The following is a 13,815-nucleotide window of genomic DNA, read 5'->3' as shown; positions in this document are numbered from 1 at the left end:
AGGTCTTTCTGCTTTCTTCCTCCACCTGAACTCTCTAAGTCAGTTTCTTTTTGCAGCTTTTACAGTGAGAGATCTGCTTGTACTGCACTTAGGTCCACATCATTAAAGATTCATAAACCTAAATTAAACCCTAAGCATCCAATTTGCCTGCATAAACAAAAGTACCTGTACTTTGCATTAGCATTTGGTACCGGGACAAATGTAAAATTCCAATGTCACAGTTTCTAAAATCATTCTTGAAAAGCTTTTTACTTGAAGTCAATTTCAGGCCAGGTATCCTTGCTTTCGCATAGAAACGTTGTTTAAGAGATGTAATCACCAAATAACCGGCAACTAAACACTCCAGCCCAGCTCAATGAATTTCATCTGAAGAATAGGCTTTAAATTGGTTTAAATCTTTCTTGCTTCTCTCCTCTAGTCACCAGTATCACACTCCTCTCCCCCACTGCTCCCCCTCAACACTTTCCCCACTCCCCCCAATAACCTCACACTTAATTCAACTATTTTTCAAGTTTTGAAACATAACTCTGATGTATTTAATGTGCTTGAGTTCTTTGTTGCATGTTTATCCTGTCAGAAATGTCGTGCAGTGCAGACCATTACAGAAAATAGTTATCCTTTAGTTACTGTGGCTAACATGTAGTGTAAATGTCAAACACTGGTACGAAAGTGAATTACACCCAGAAAACGACTACTTAGAATGAAAAACAAAAGTAGGACGTTAAATTGCCTGAAGATGGGAAAAGAAATTACACGCAGAAAATTAGATGATCAGAAATGTGAATTTCCTTTAAAAAGACATCCAAGACATTGCAGATTCTTTCCATTTTGGCTCCTCAGACTTCTAGAGGTATGTTTCTATTATACAAGCATTGATACCTAAAAAATCATGAAAACCTATTACAGCTTACATATTTATTTGCCAAATTGGTTTACTTCATTATCCCCTCTTCTGCCGAGAATGGCACTTCCTATTGGGTTTAAAAGTGAGAGTGTTCTTCGTTTGTAGCCACAGAGAGTGACTTATTCAACCTGGTGTCATACAGCAGCCAAGCGTAACCCTATTCTCATCAAACCTGTTTCCTGGTAGCAATCAGGAAAAACTACCTTAATTGATATTTTCCATATCCAAGGGGAAGGAGGTGGAAGCTAAATGTGGCAAACTGTATGAACTTTCCAGATCAGTTAACCATCAAAGTCAGAATCCATCCTCATTGCTTCCAAGTTTGTATTGTTCAGGTTACATTTGTCACTCAGACATTCGTAAAGAGACTAAGATTGTTGAGCTTTGCCACTATTAAAGCTTGTGTAACGTCAGTAAGAAACAATTGCAGCATGTAGAGAACAGTCAGTGTTTAGCATAGTCTCCCATTTTAGTTAGAACATCTTGCTATCAGCTTTCATGCCACCAGGTAACTTCAGTGGGGTAATAGGCAAAATGTATCAATTGATTCAAATACTAAAGGGTATCCTAAGAGCTGCTGTTCAGACGGGGTCAAATATCCAACAACGTTTTATCGTCCATGTTCTAACTCAAAATATCAGTAGATGGACTTGCTGTTCCGAATGTTAGACAGTTCAGAATAAAAGATCCGTACTGACCATCTCATAACCATACATTTACCAATGTTGAATGAATGTTAGGCATAGACGAAGAGGAGGCCTTGTAAATTAATTACTGAATCTATCCACCATCTAGGTGTAGGCATCAGAAATGTTCCTATCATGTGTTACATATGTACCTTACTTCACCTCATTGAGGTCAGAGCAAACATTTATTTTGTTGGCTTGAAGAGTAGGTTTGATGTAATGTATCCCCATTAATCCCATTTGTAAGTTTCCTTTACTAAATATACCAGGACTTGAAAACAAACGGGGGGGAAAAAAAATTGTTTCACCCATGTCACAATGGTTGTTACAACATTCAAAGTGCATTTTGGAAGACAAAACAGCAATTAAATTGAGCACAGCTAACAAATTAATTCATAATCCACCCTCCCAGAAAAAGTGATTGCAATTAAATAATCAACAACAGGTGTGAACGAAAGGGGCCTCGATGTTTTTGATCAGCCAACTAGGACCGCTCCTCATAACAGGAAAAACAGGGACATTCTCAGAACTGGACAACCACTTCATTTCACAGAGTACAGTTTAGTGACTCTAACAGCATTGCATGTGTCTCTATGTACAAAAGCATTACTAACCGTTCGATGATATCAAGGTGTAGAGCTGGATGAACACAGCAGGCCCAGCAGTCTCAGAGGAGCAGGAAAGCTGACGTTTCGGGTCTGGACCCTTCTTTAGAAATCGGACTCAAAACATGAGCTTTCTTGCTCCTCTGATACTGCTTGGCCTGCTGTGTTCATCCAGCTCTACACCTTGATATTGCAAACTGTTCTATGTTGCAGAATCAATTTAGATTCTGCTTTTAAATGTCAAGCCTCAAAAAAATATTTGTAACTCAGTCCTTTGGATTCAAGCCACACAAATCTCAGCCTTTCAATCTGCCTTGATGCCACTGACTGTCTACTTTGAATATAAATGTCACCTTCCAAAAGAAGTTTTACTCATTAAGTATTTCATTCTGCATCTGCAGTGCTGTTTTAACAAAGATCAATTTTCAGTTCACACACACTTCTCAGCTCAGTAGTTTGATGACTGAACAGGAATGGCTTGCCTTCTTCAATTGGAAGCATGAACCAAGCCCATGGGACTTCATTTACACAAAAATAAAACATATTTTCAAATATGGAACGCTAAATGTAAGTGATTTATCTGGAATTTTAAATTAGTAAAGGAGCAACGTGTGTTCCTATTTTACCAGGAATGTTAAGTGCCACATAATTTAATCATACTTTAAATTACAAATGAACTAAGATTCACAGTCCAGCTACCTCTTGGAAATCAGTGATTTGCACTCAGTATGTTTGTTGAAATGCCACCAATTTCTACACAAGGAAACTCTGTATACCAGCTGCCTTTCATTACACTCAACAATTGGAATCTTGCTTCTGAAATTTTCTTTTCAAAAACCATTTACCAGTGCGTTATATGAAGCCAGGTGGGTGTTAGCCAGGGTGGAGAATGGAACACCTTCCCTATTCTTGCCCTCTTGCTGCAGTAACCACTCTGATGTAGGACAAGGTGCAGATAGCTACACAATTAAGAAGTTCTTTTGATCTCCCCCAAATGTGTCTCTTCTTCAGATTTAGAAGATTACAACTACATCTGTGTATTATTGCCATTTCAGACCGTTTTGACTGCATCGCTAGTTGGTGTCAATATGAAAGACTAATTCAAGTAATGTTGAGGCTCCTAACTCCATTTTCCTGGAACCCTTAGTGATATAAACCATTTATTACAGTAATCTGAACTAGAACCAAACCAGACATTGAGGTGAAAGTACAGTGTTTGTACCATATTCTCTCAATCCCAATTTCATTGGAAAGTTTCAACCCTTTTGAAATGAAGTCTTTAAAATAGACAAAAGTGAATGATTGGGGATTAATGCTATTTGCCACTAATCTGTAATGGATGGACTGGTTAACCATATATATTTATTTGCTGAGTTTGTTTTTTGTCTATTTCTGCATTTAGTCCCTCTCGTGTGCTTTGTCTGTTGTGTAAACCATTCTATCAATCAAAACGAGGGGGGTTGGGAAACAGCTTCCAAAAGCAGGGTTCAAATGTCACCACGTCCCAGTTCACAACAAGGGCAGCAAATCACAGTAAATATCTCCAGAAACTTGTGACTTTGATGTTTCAGAGCAACATTGACTGCCTCACGTACTCCAAACAATAACGTAGCTTTGTTTCAAAAATAATCTCTCATCACCTATCCAGCCCTCGCTATAGTATTAACTACTTTCACTGATAGTACCATCAACCTTTTACACTTTGCATTTTTAATCACAATTCACAGTTTCTAAAATGCTTGGGGGGTCCAGCCACCTTTTCTTTTTAAACATTTAACCTACTTAGAGTGATAGTCAAGCAAAATCTTCCACAAGCTAGTCCCTAATTTTTGCATGTTCTTTTGTTGTAAAGTACATTGCACATTTAACAAAGCTTTTGTGGATTTGCAGCAGTATTTTAAAGTTTTAAAATATGTAGCTGCCCTCACACAAAGCAGAGTTTCTTTTTCGTTCCACCGAAGAGGCACATAACAAAACACATCTGAACCAATTGAAAAAATTCAAGAAAAAAAGCCCAAGAACACTCTGATGACTCATAGCAGTCATCTAATACACTGCCCCAGACATTGTCGGAATGGAACAATCTCTTGTCAGAATCCATTCGGATAATCTGGAGGATCTTTGGTGCTCTTAATGAGATCTTGATAAGTGCAAATTAGTTCACAGAAGTATCCATTCCAGTTCTGATGCAGCAAACTTCCCTGAAACCAGCCAGGCTTTCCTCTCATGAATTCTGCAAAAGAAAAAAATTCATGTGAAAGCAATTGTCCAGCTCAGATAACAAATGAATAACACACGTTGGACATTTAAATCTTTTGCAAGCATCTGTTTTGAGCTGAAAAGCATGCACCTTTCTACCTCACACAGCTAACTATGGTAGTGGGAGTAGAATAAGCAGGAGTAGGCCATTTGGCCTCTCAAACCTGTACCATCATTCAATTTGATCACATCTGAATCAATATTCCTTATGTCCACTTTGCTGCATTTTTTTCCACAAACCCAGATTCCCTACTAATCAAGAAGATATCTCAGCTTCAAATACAAACAAGGACTCTGCCCCCACAGCTGTCTGTGCGGAGGAGTTCCAAAGACTCTCAATCCAAGAAACTGACAACCCTTTATTCTGAAACTATGGCCTCTTGACCCACACTTTCTCATGAAGGGAAATATCCTGTCAATATTTATCTTGTTAAGACCCTTAAGAATCCAATATGTTTCAATGAAATCAACCCTCACTTTCTTCAAACCCCAGTGAGTGGTAGTCTCGCATCATTTATCCGTTGTTGATAATACAAATCATCCATACCAGGGATCATCCAGGTAAATCTTCTCCAAACTGCCTCCAATGAAATTGTATCTTTTCTGAAATAATGAGACTAAAACCACTCACAATACTCCAGATGTGGTCTCACCAGCACCTTGTACAGTTGCAGTAACTTTGGTTATTAGTTCTTGGCTAGTCATGCTGACCATGAGTAGAGAGGCAACGTAACAGTGAAGGCTGCTTCATGTCCTTGGATTCATGGAAGGGATGGTGAGAGAGAATAGGACTGAATGTGCCTGCAGTCCTGAACATTATTCAGTGAATTCCTATCATCTGTGAAAACCCGAAGGGAGGATCCAGGCCAAGGAAATAAACCAAGTTCAGTCTTGACACACTCCATTTAGATATACTGCCAACACCACAGCTCAAATGGTCACTAGTATTTCAGCCAGTCTGAGCCAAGGCGGCAGCTGCCCCTTGTTGAAGTGTATGGCATTTGGCATCTTTCGGAACAGATACATAAAAGGAGAAGAACAGGGATAGTGAGCAGAGATGAATATGAAACACATACTTTCAATAACCTGCTGTAAATAAAATGGCAGCATACCAGACTTAAGAAACACAATCGCATTTTTGTGCTGGTTCTGACACTAGCAAACCTTTTACTTTAGGGTCATATTACAAAACTAGCAAGTGAATAACCAGACTCAGCTGCAAGCCTGGAATTCTAATAACTACACTGAAAGACTCAATTCTACTTGAGGTTTATATTAGCTAAATCCTTTCAGTAAATTAGTGCTATTGCTCATTCCAAACAATTCATAGTCCTGTCTTTCATGTGCACCAAACAGAACGTAACTCTAACAGTGAGAACGAGGTGTAGAGCTGGATGAACACAGCAGGCCAAGCAGCATCAGAGGAGCAGGAAAGCTGATGTTTTGGGTCTAGACCCTTCTTCAGAAATGGCGTTCAGCCAAATGGTCACATCCAGACCGACTAAGGACAGCAGGTATCCTTCCATCAAGGGCACTTGTGAACAAGATGGTTTTTTATAACAATTAAGGATAGGTGCCATGGTCAGTACTTCTGGGACAAGCTAGATTTTATTGGTTGAATTTAAACTTGAATTTGAACTTGATCTTATGTTCCCAAAGCAAAAGCCTGCACCTTCAACATGATACGAGTCCAGGTTACAGATGCTACAGATTATATGTTCATTGGCATCACCACAATGTCACACTGTCTCCATGAGTGGCTCCTACCATACTCCATAATCAGTTTGCTCCTCTAATGTGAGTTTTTTTTATTGATTCTCCAACACCACCCAAGCACAAACTATACCATTACTTATGGCAGAGCTGCCAGCTACCTTAAATTCTGAATTCCTTCCCACATAGTTTACCTCTCACGTTTTTAAGGGTGGCATTCTGTTACATAGCCTCTTCCATGTTTGAAAGTGTTTTCAACAGGAAACCCCATTTGCAAATATATTAATCATGTTAGCCAATTTCCTGGTAATCCAATTAGTTTCGTTAGCAACATCTTGCTGTTGTTTGACTTTCAGGGTTATGGAAAGTGTAAAATCCCAACCCTCCAGGATAGATGAGAAAGCCAATGTGAATAATGCTGTATTGTACTGCTGACATCACAGTTTAATGTATTGAACTAAATTTGCCTTGAAATGATTACTTACATGTGCCCTATGATTGCAGCTCCAGCATTTTTTGGAGCTGCTTCAATATATATTAGATGTATTAAAAGGCCAATATTGGGCTTAGAAATAGCATATGGAGTTTAATTCTAATAAATGTGGGTTATAGAGTCAGAAATATACAGCATGGAAACAGACGCTTTGTCCAACTCACTCATTTGTCAGCGTTTACCCTTCCTATTCATTTACCCATCCAGATGCCTTTTACTGTGGTAATCATACCAGCCTCCACCACTTCATCTGGCAGCTCATTCCACATACCCACCCACATGAAAAGGTTGCCCCTCATGTCCCTTTTATAACCTTCCCCCTCACCTTAAACCCATGCCGTCTAGTTTTGAACTCCCCCCAACTCAGAGAAAAGACCTGGCCTATTTACCCTATCCATGCCCCTAATGACTTTATAAACTTCTGTGAGGTCACCCCTCAGCTTCCAAATCTCCAGGGAAAATAGCCCCAGCCTATTCAGCCTCTCCCTTTAGCTCAAATCCTCCAACACCTGGCAACATCCTTGTAAATCTTTTCTGAATCCTTTTAAGTTTCACAACATCTTTAAAGCAGGGAGACTAGAACTGAATGCAGTATTCCAAAAGTGGCCTAATCAATGGCCTGTACAGTCTTAACGTGACTTCCCAACTTCTATACTCAATGCACTGACCAATAAAGGCAAGCACACCAAAATGCCATTTTTACTATCCTATCTACCTACGACTCCACTTTTAAGAAACTATGAACCTGCACCCCAAGGTCTCTTTGTTTAGCAACATTCCTCAGGACCTTACAATTAAGCGTATAAGTCCTGCCCCGATTTGCCTTTCCAAAATGCAGCACCTCACATTTATCTAAATTAAACACCACCTGTCACTCCTTGGCCCATCTGATCAAGATCTCGTCGTTGCATTTTGGCAAGACAAATCAGGGCAGGACTTAAACAGTTAATGACAAGGCCCTGCGGAGTGATTCTGAACAGAGACACCTAGGGGCGCAGGTGTATTTGAAAATGTCATCGCAGGTAAGCAGGGTGGTGAAGGCAGCATTTAGCACATGAGCCTTCATTGGTCAGAGCACTGAGTGCAGGAGTTGAAGGATGTCGTATTACAGCTGTAAAAGATATTGGTGAGGCCACATTTAGAGAACTACAGACAATTCCGCTGCCCTGTTCCAGGAAGGATGTTATTAAACTGGAAAGAGTGCAAAAAAAAAGAACACTACCAAAACTGGTAGGTTTGAGTTATAAGGAGAAGCTGGATAGGCTGGGACTTTTATCCCCGAAGCATAGGAGGCTGAGAATTGACCTTCGAAAACAATCATGAGGGACATAGACAAGGAGAATACCCAAGGTTTTTCCCCAGGGTAGGGATGTCCAAAACTAGAGGCCAAAGATTAAAGGTGAGAGAGGAAAGATTCAAAAAGGACCTGAGGGGTAATATTTTCCACAGAGAGGGTGGTACATGCATGGAATTAGCTTTCAAAGTGGTGGTAGAAGTGAGTACAATTACAACATTTAGAAGCCATTTGGACAGGTACATGGACCAAATGCAGGCAAATGGGACAAGTTCATAGAACATAGAACATAGAACATAGAACAGTACAGCACAGAACAGGCCCTTCAGCCCACGATGTTGTGCCGACCATTGATCCTCATGTATGCACCCTCAAATTTCTGTGACCATATACATGTCCAGCAGTCTCTTAAATGACCCCAATGACCTTGCTTCCACAACTGCTGCTGGCAACGCATTCCATGCTCTCACAACTCTCTGCGTAAAGAACCTGCCTCTGACATCCCCTCTATACTTTCCACCAACCAGCTTAAAACTATGACCCCTCGTGCTAGCCATTTCTGCCCTGGGAAATAGTCTCTGGCTATCGACTCTATCTATGCCTCTCATTATCTTGTATACCTCAATTAGGTCCCCTCTCCTCCTCCTTTTCTCCAATGAAAAGAGACCGAGCTCAGTCAACCTCTCTTCATAAGATAAGCCCTCCAGTCCAGGCAGCATCCTGGTAAACCTCTTCTGAACCCTCTCCAAAGCATCCACATCTTTCCTATAATAGGGCGCCCAGAACTGGACGCAGTATTCCAAGTGCGGTCTAACCAAAGTTTTATAGAGATGCAACAAGATCTCACGACTCTTAAACTCAATCCCCCTGTTAATGAAAGCCAAAACACCATATGCTTTCTTAACAACCCTGTCCACTTGGGTGGCCATTTTAAGGGATCTATGTATCTGCACACCAAGATCCCTCTGTTCAGTTTCGGAAACTGTAGAATTCATTACCACGGAGCGCAGTGAAGGCCGGGACATTAAATGTCTTCAAGGCAGAGAGTGAAAAATTCTTAATCTCGCAAGGAATCAAGGGCTACGGGGAGAGTGCGGGTAAGTGGAGTTGAAATGCCCCCTAGCCATGATTAAATGGCAGAGCGGACTCAATGGGTCAAATGGCCTTACTTCCACTCCTATGTCTTATGGAAACCTGGTCAGCATGGACACATTGAGCCGAAGGGCCTGTTTCTGTGCTGTGTACCTCAATGATTCTATGAAGTGGACTGTCAGGGTATCAAAGGTTATGTGGAAAAAGCTGAAACGTGAAGGTGAGGATTATCAGATCAGCCACGATCACATTGAAAGGTGAAGCAGACTTAATGGGCTGAATGGCCTGTTTCTGCTGCTAAATTTTACGGCTTATGCATCCATACACTACACTTAAATCAAATGATGGGTTCCCTGGTGGGCACAAAACCTAAACTAAACAAAATCAATATACCAGACCTAGCAAGTTTACAATTTATTCATGTTCAGACTGGGCCCTAAAGGAAGGGGTTTTACAAAGAGGTGTGCCCACTATGATGTTATGAACCACTCACTGTCATTACTTAGAATCAACGTTCCCTCTAAGCTGCACAGCTGTGTGCCCATGCAGCCGCCCGAATGTTTCATATGCAGCGATCTGCATGCCAATGTGGATCACAGCACTGACTTCCAGTTCTGGAAGTCTCTGATGCAATCATGGACTTCAGAGGTCTGTGCAGAAAGAAAAAAAAGAGGGAGTGCTGTTTATAACTATAAATGATCAACTTGGAGATGGGCACGAGGAGCAGGAGAAAGTGAAGAGTTACTATGAGCTGAAATCCTTTGCAAAGAATAAAACATGCTTGGTAGGGCAGGAGTAGGGGAGGACAATTAAGTGGACTGTTTTTCAAAGAGTTTGCACAGGCAAAACAGACTGAATAGCCTTGCTCTGTACTATTCAATTGTCAGCTTTAGCAGGAAATAGATGAAAGGTAAAAGTAAAGAGAAAATAGATTAATCTTAACCTCACTTCTATTATGAACTAACAGGAACCAAATGAAATGAACGAAAAACTTACCAAAAGACTGTCTCTACAGTAGTGAGAAACCAGGACTATGATCGACTAAATGAGTGCATGTTGCTTGGGCTCTGAAAATGAGGAGGAAAGTGCAGTAAATTAACACTGAGCTCTTTGGCATAGTAGTTATCAGAATTCCTATAATCATATCATGAAACTGGAACATCTTTCTGTATATTACACGAGAAAAAAAAATTTGAAATACACAGTGAAAAAATCTCATTACAAGATTCAAAATCATTAGCCTCAATTTAAAATGGCCATCTTGCCACTATTTTGATTTTTTGCTTTAATTAACATTTACAATATTGCCCCAAGATTGCATGGCATGCTGCAGTATACTTTTGCTGGTGGCACCTGCTCATTGATTTAAAAGAAAATGAACAATTAACTTTAGCATCTTCCAGCTTCACATTTCTTTCAAGCATTTGATTCTACCTGACTCATCTACAAAGGGTCTGAACCTTAGCTGTGGTGCAGTTCTCTGGAAACCTGATGTTTTCACATCCTCCATTAAATTATCAAACCATCATAGATCTCTGTGTTTGCCCAATGTCCACGTGCATCTAATGTAACATTCCACAATAACCAGGATAACCCAGTGAAATGACCATTGGACAAATAACATACAACCATAACCTCGAATTTCACTTTGTACTTTCTCCATATAACTATTCACACAACTTTCAGTCACATAACCTTCAGAAACAATTCCTCTCATCTTGTGCTTAGGAAGTTGACTCCTAACTTTAAAAACCCGAGCACCACGGTTCTAGATTCACCCACAGAAGGAAACTTTTTTCACATCCACCTTGTCAGTACCATTCTGGATCTTTTAAATTTAAATCAAATCACCTCTCGCTCTTCTGAATGCTTGTGAAAATAATCCCAGCCTATCAAATCTTGCCTCATAACTCACTTGTTCCAGCTATCAAGCTAGTAAATCTCAACTGTCTTCAATGCATTTACATTCTTTCTTAAATAAGGTAACCAAGGAAGCATGTACTATTGGAATAAATATTAATTGGGGTTCTGTGCACTACAGACGAGTCCCAACCTGAAATGTCAGCTTTCCTGCTCCTCTGATGCTGTCTAGCCTGCTGTGTTCCTCCAGCTCCACACTTCATCTCTGACTCCAGCATCCGCAGTTCTTGCTATCTTAGATCTGCTATAACATGCTAAGACGAATTGGCTATTCATGTTGATGAATAATGGACATTGTTTGGATAATGTAAACTTTCTGCTGTACAGGTATAAAGATTTTCCCATAACGCGATTTTCTATAGGACAAGGTCACGCAAGAACACAACTGTTGTGTTATAGCAGAACTAGCTGTATTCAGATTATGGGATTAGCCATGAAAATGATACTAACCCAGACTCCAACCCTTAGACTAATACATCTTAATGAGTAAAGTCTAATGTTGAAATACTGTCCAAACATTATGTCGTTATCATTAAATTAGAGGGAAATTAGATATACAGCAGTGCACTTTACTCTTGTACAATGCGTTTCTAGTACAGTTCGAATTTAGCATCTCGAAATTGCCACTCCTGTTAATGAGCGGGTTTCACCTTTTATAGTCTCCGCAAACATATCGGAAGGAAAAACTGAACTGTCTGCTGAACATAAGAAACATTTCACAAATAACAACTTTACTAAAGTTCTAGAGATAATACTGGAGCTGCTTTACTGAATGTCTGTAAACGTGTCCTCGACCCTGCCCTCTGTTGGGTCACAGTAACCAATGGGAAATGGGATTAATTTTAAACGTTTCTTGATAAATGTTGAAAATAATCTAGATATAACAAAAAAGCATCCCAAAACTGGCAAGCAGAGCTTAAAATTAACATATCATTTGTGCAATGCTTGAATCCCAAAGAAAATGAACTCAATGCATTTTTATGGAATAACATATATAAGATCCTAGAAATGTTCAGGATAGATGGATTTTTCAGGTAATAACTGGAGTAAATATACATGTTCAAATATTTTAAAATAACTTTTTGCATATGAACAGTTCTGGTATTTATACAACAAGGTATATTCTGAATACAGATAACACACAGAGGTAACTCCTTTACCTAACCACTGAAGCATCAAGACAAACATCTTGACCTACCTCATCTTTTGCAGTAATTGTGCGTGCTACAGAGGGAGACCGTGGTGGAGAAGCATTCACACTGTTGAGAGTGACAGAAAAGTATTTGGGGTATGTAAAGTCAGAATTATAAGCACAGAAAATAATCATTTATTCGTGTATCTCCCTCTTACAGCAATCTTTGAACATGCTAAAAAATACTGCAATTGGTTTCCACGGTTGCTGACCACTTTCTGATACCTTACATAAATATTATTCTTCATGAGCCTCATTGGCAGTCTACTTATCATCCAGCAGGTGCCCTCTCAAATTAGCTCTGAAGAGGTAAAGGTCAGACAACCCTTTCTTTTCATAGGCCAGGATTTAGTGACTATCTTTACTTGGCTGACATCAGCTAACTTGAGAATTGAAACCTGGGACTATCCTAAAACTCTATGGATTATCAGACAAAATTTATTTAAACTTAAGCCATGAGGAAAATGAATAATGTCATAAAGTTGCACAATATCAGGAAGCTGAAGTATTTGCTCTGCAATATCCTCACTGTAAAGGCTAGCTTGAAAATTAGGGATACATACACTCCAACTGGGGACCCTGCAGCCCTCTGGACTCAAAATCGTGTTCAATAATTTTAGGGCCTTAACTGTCCCACGACCCTGCCCCCTACCCCACACACACCTTTAACAACTATTCACCCTCCCAACCTGATCATCATCAACTCTGTCCAACTGTTCTTCTCTCTCTCTTTAGGCTCTCTCCTATCATTTACTCCCTATCCCATCCCCCTCCCTTTTTTCTGCATATAAACTGACATTTTCCCAGCCACTATCAGTTCTAAGGAAGGGTCCCTGGACCTGAAACGGTAACTCTGTTTTTACCTTCACAGATGCTGCTGCGCTTTTCCAGCATCTTTGATTTTGTCCCTGATTTACAGCACCCGCAGTTCTTTCAGGTTTTTATATGTACACATCAGTTTACAGCTTTCATCAGATGGTGACACCGAGTGGTTACTGAAGAGAGGCACATGTTTCATTGAATTGGACAGGTAATATTCATTCATATTGAACTGTATCTAAGTTAGATGCAAATAAAGAATTAAACAGGGAAGGCAGCAGTATTGTCACAGGACCAGTAATTCAGAGATCGACGTTAATTTTCAGGGATAACAAGGTGTAGAGCTGGATGAACACAGCAGGCCAAGCAGCAGAGGAGCAGGAAGGCTCAAGTTTCAGGTTAGGGTCTAGGCCCGAATGGTAAGCCTTCTTGCTCCTCTGATGTTGCTTGGCCTGCTGTGTTCATCCAGCTGTATACCTTGTTATCTCAGATTCTCCAGCATGTGCAGTTCCTACTATCTCTGAATTAATTCTCTGGGCATGAATTTGAATCCACCGTGGCAGATGGTAAAATTTGAATCAATGAAAATCTAAATTAAAAGCTACTCTCATGGCAATCATGTAACCATTGTCAATTGTTTTAAAACCCCAACTGGTTTACTAATGCCAATTAAGGAAGGAAATTTATCATCCTTGCCTGGTTCTGTCTACATGCGACTCCAGCCCCACAACAAATGTGGTTGACTCTCAACTGCCCTCTGAAATGACCCTTGCAAGCCATTCAGTTCAAGGGGCAATTAGGGAAGAGCAATAAGTGCCAGCCCATATCTCAAAAACAA

The 13,815-nt window shown here is 40.1% G+C and overlaps 1 protein-coding gene across 2 annotated transcripts in view; it reads right to left on the bottom strand.

Moving 5' to 3' along the window:
- Positions 1–2,342: 2,342 nt before the first annotated feature.
- ophn1 (oligophrenin 1) overlaps positions 2,343–13,815 on the bottom strand; it is a 194,255-nt gene continuing 182,782 nt past the window's right edge. For both annotated transcript variants that reach the window (XM_048544225.2, XM_048544226.2), the window contains exons 23-25: positions 12,165–12,225; positions 10,043–10,113; positions 2,343–4,428 (exon numbers count right to left, since the gene is read on the bottom strand). In XM_048544225.2, the coding sequence (XP_048400182.1) occupies positions 10,078–10,113; positions 12,165–12,225 (97 nt within the window). In that variant the 3' untranslated portion in view covers positions 2,343–4,428; positions 10,043–10,077. The remainder of the gene's footprint in view (positions 4,429–10,042; positions 10,114–12,164; positions 12,226–13,815) is intronic.

Source organism: Stegostoma tigrinum, chromosome 15 (assembly GCF_030684315.1).
Source record: "Stegostoma tigrinum isolate sSteTig4 chromosome 15, sSteTig4.hap1, whole genome shotgun sequence".
NCBI lineage: Eukaryota > Metazoa > Chordata > Chondrichthyes > Orectolobiformes > Stegostomatidae > Stegostoma > Stegostoma tigrinum.
The sequence above is the reverse complement of the archived record's forward strand: the minus strand, read 5'-3'. Positions and strand labels throughout refer to the sequence as shown.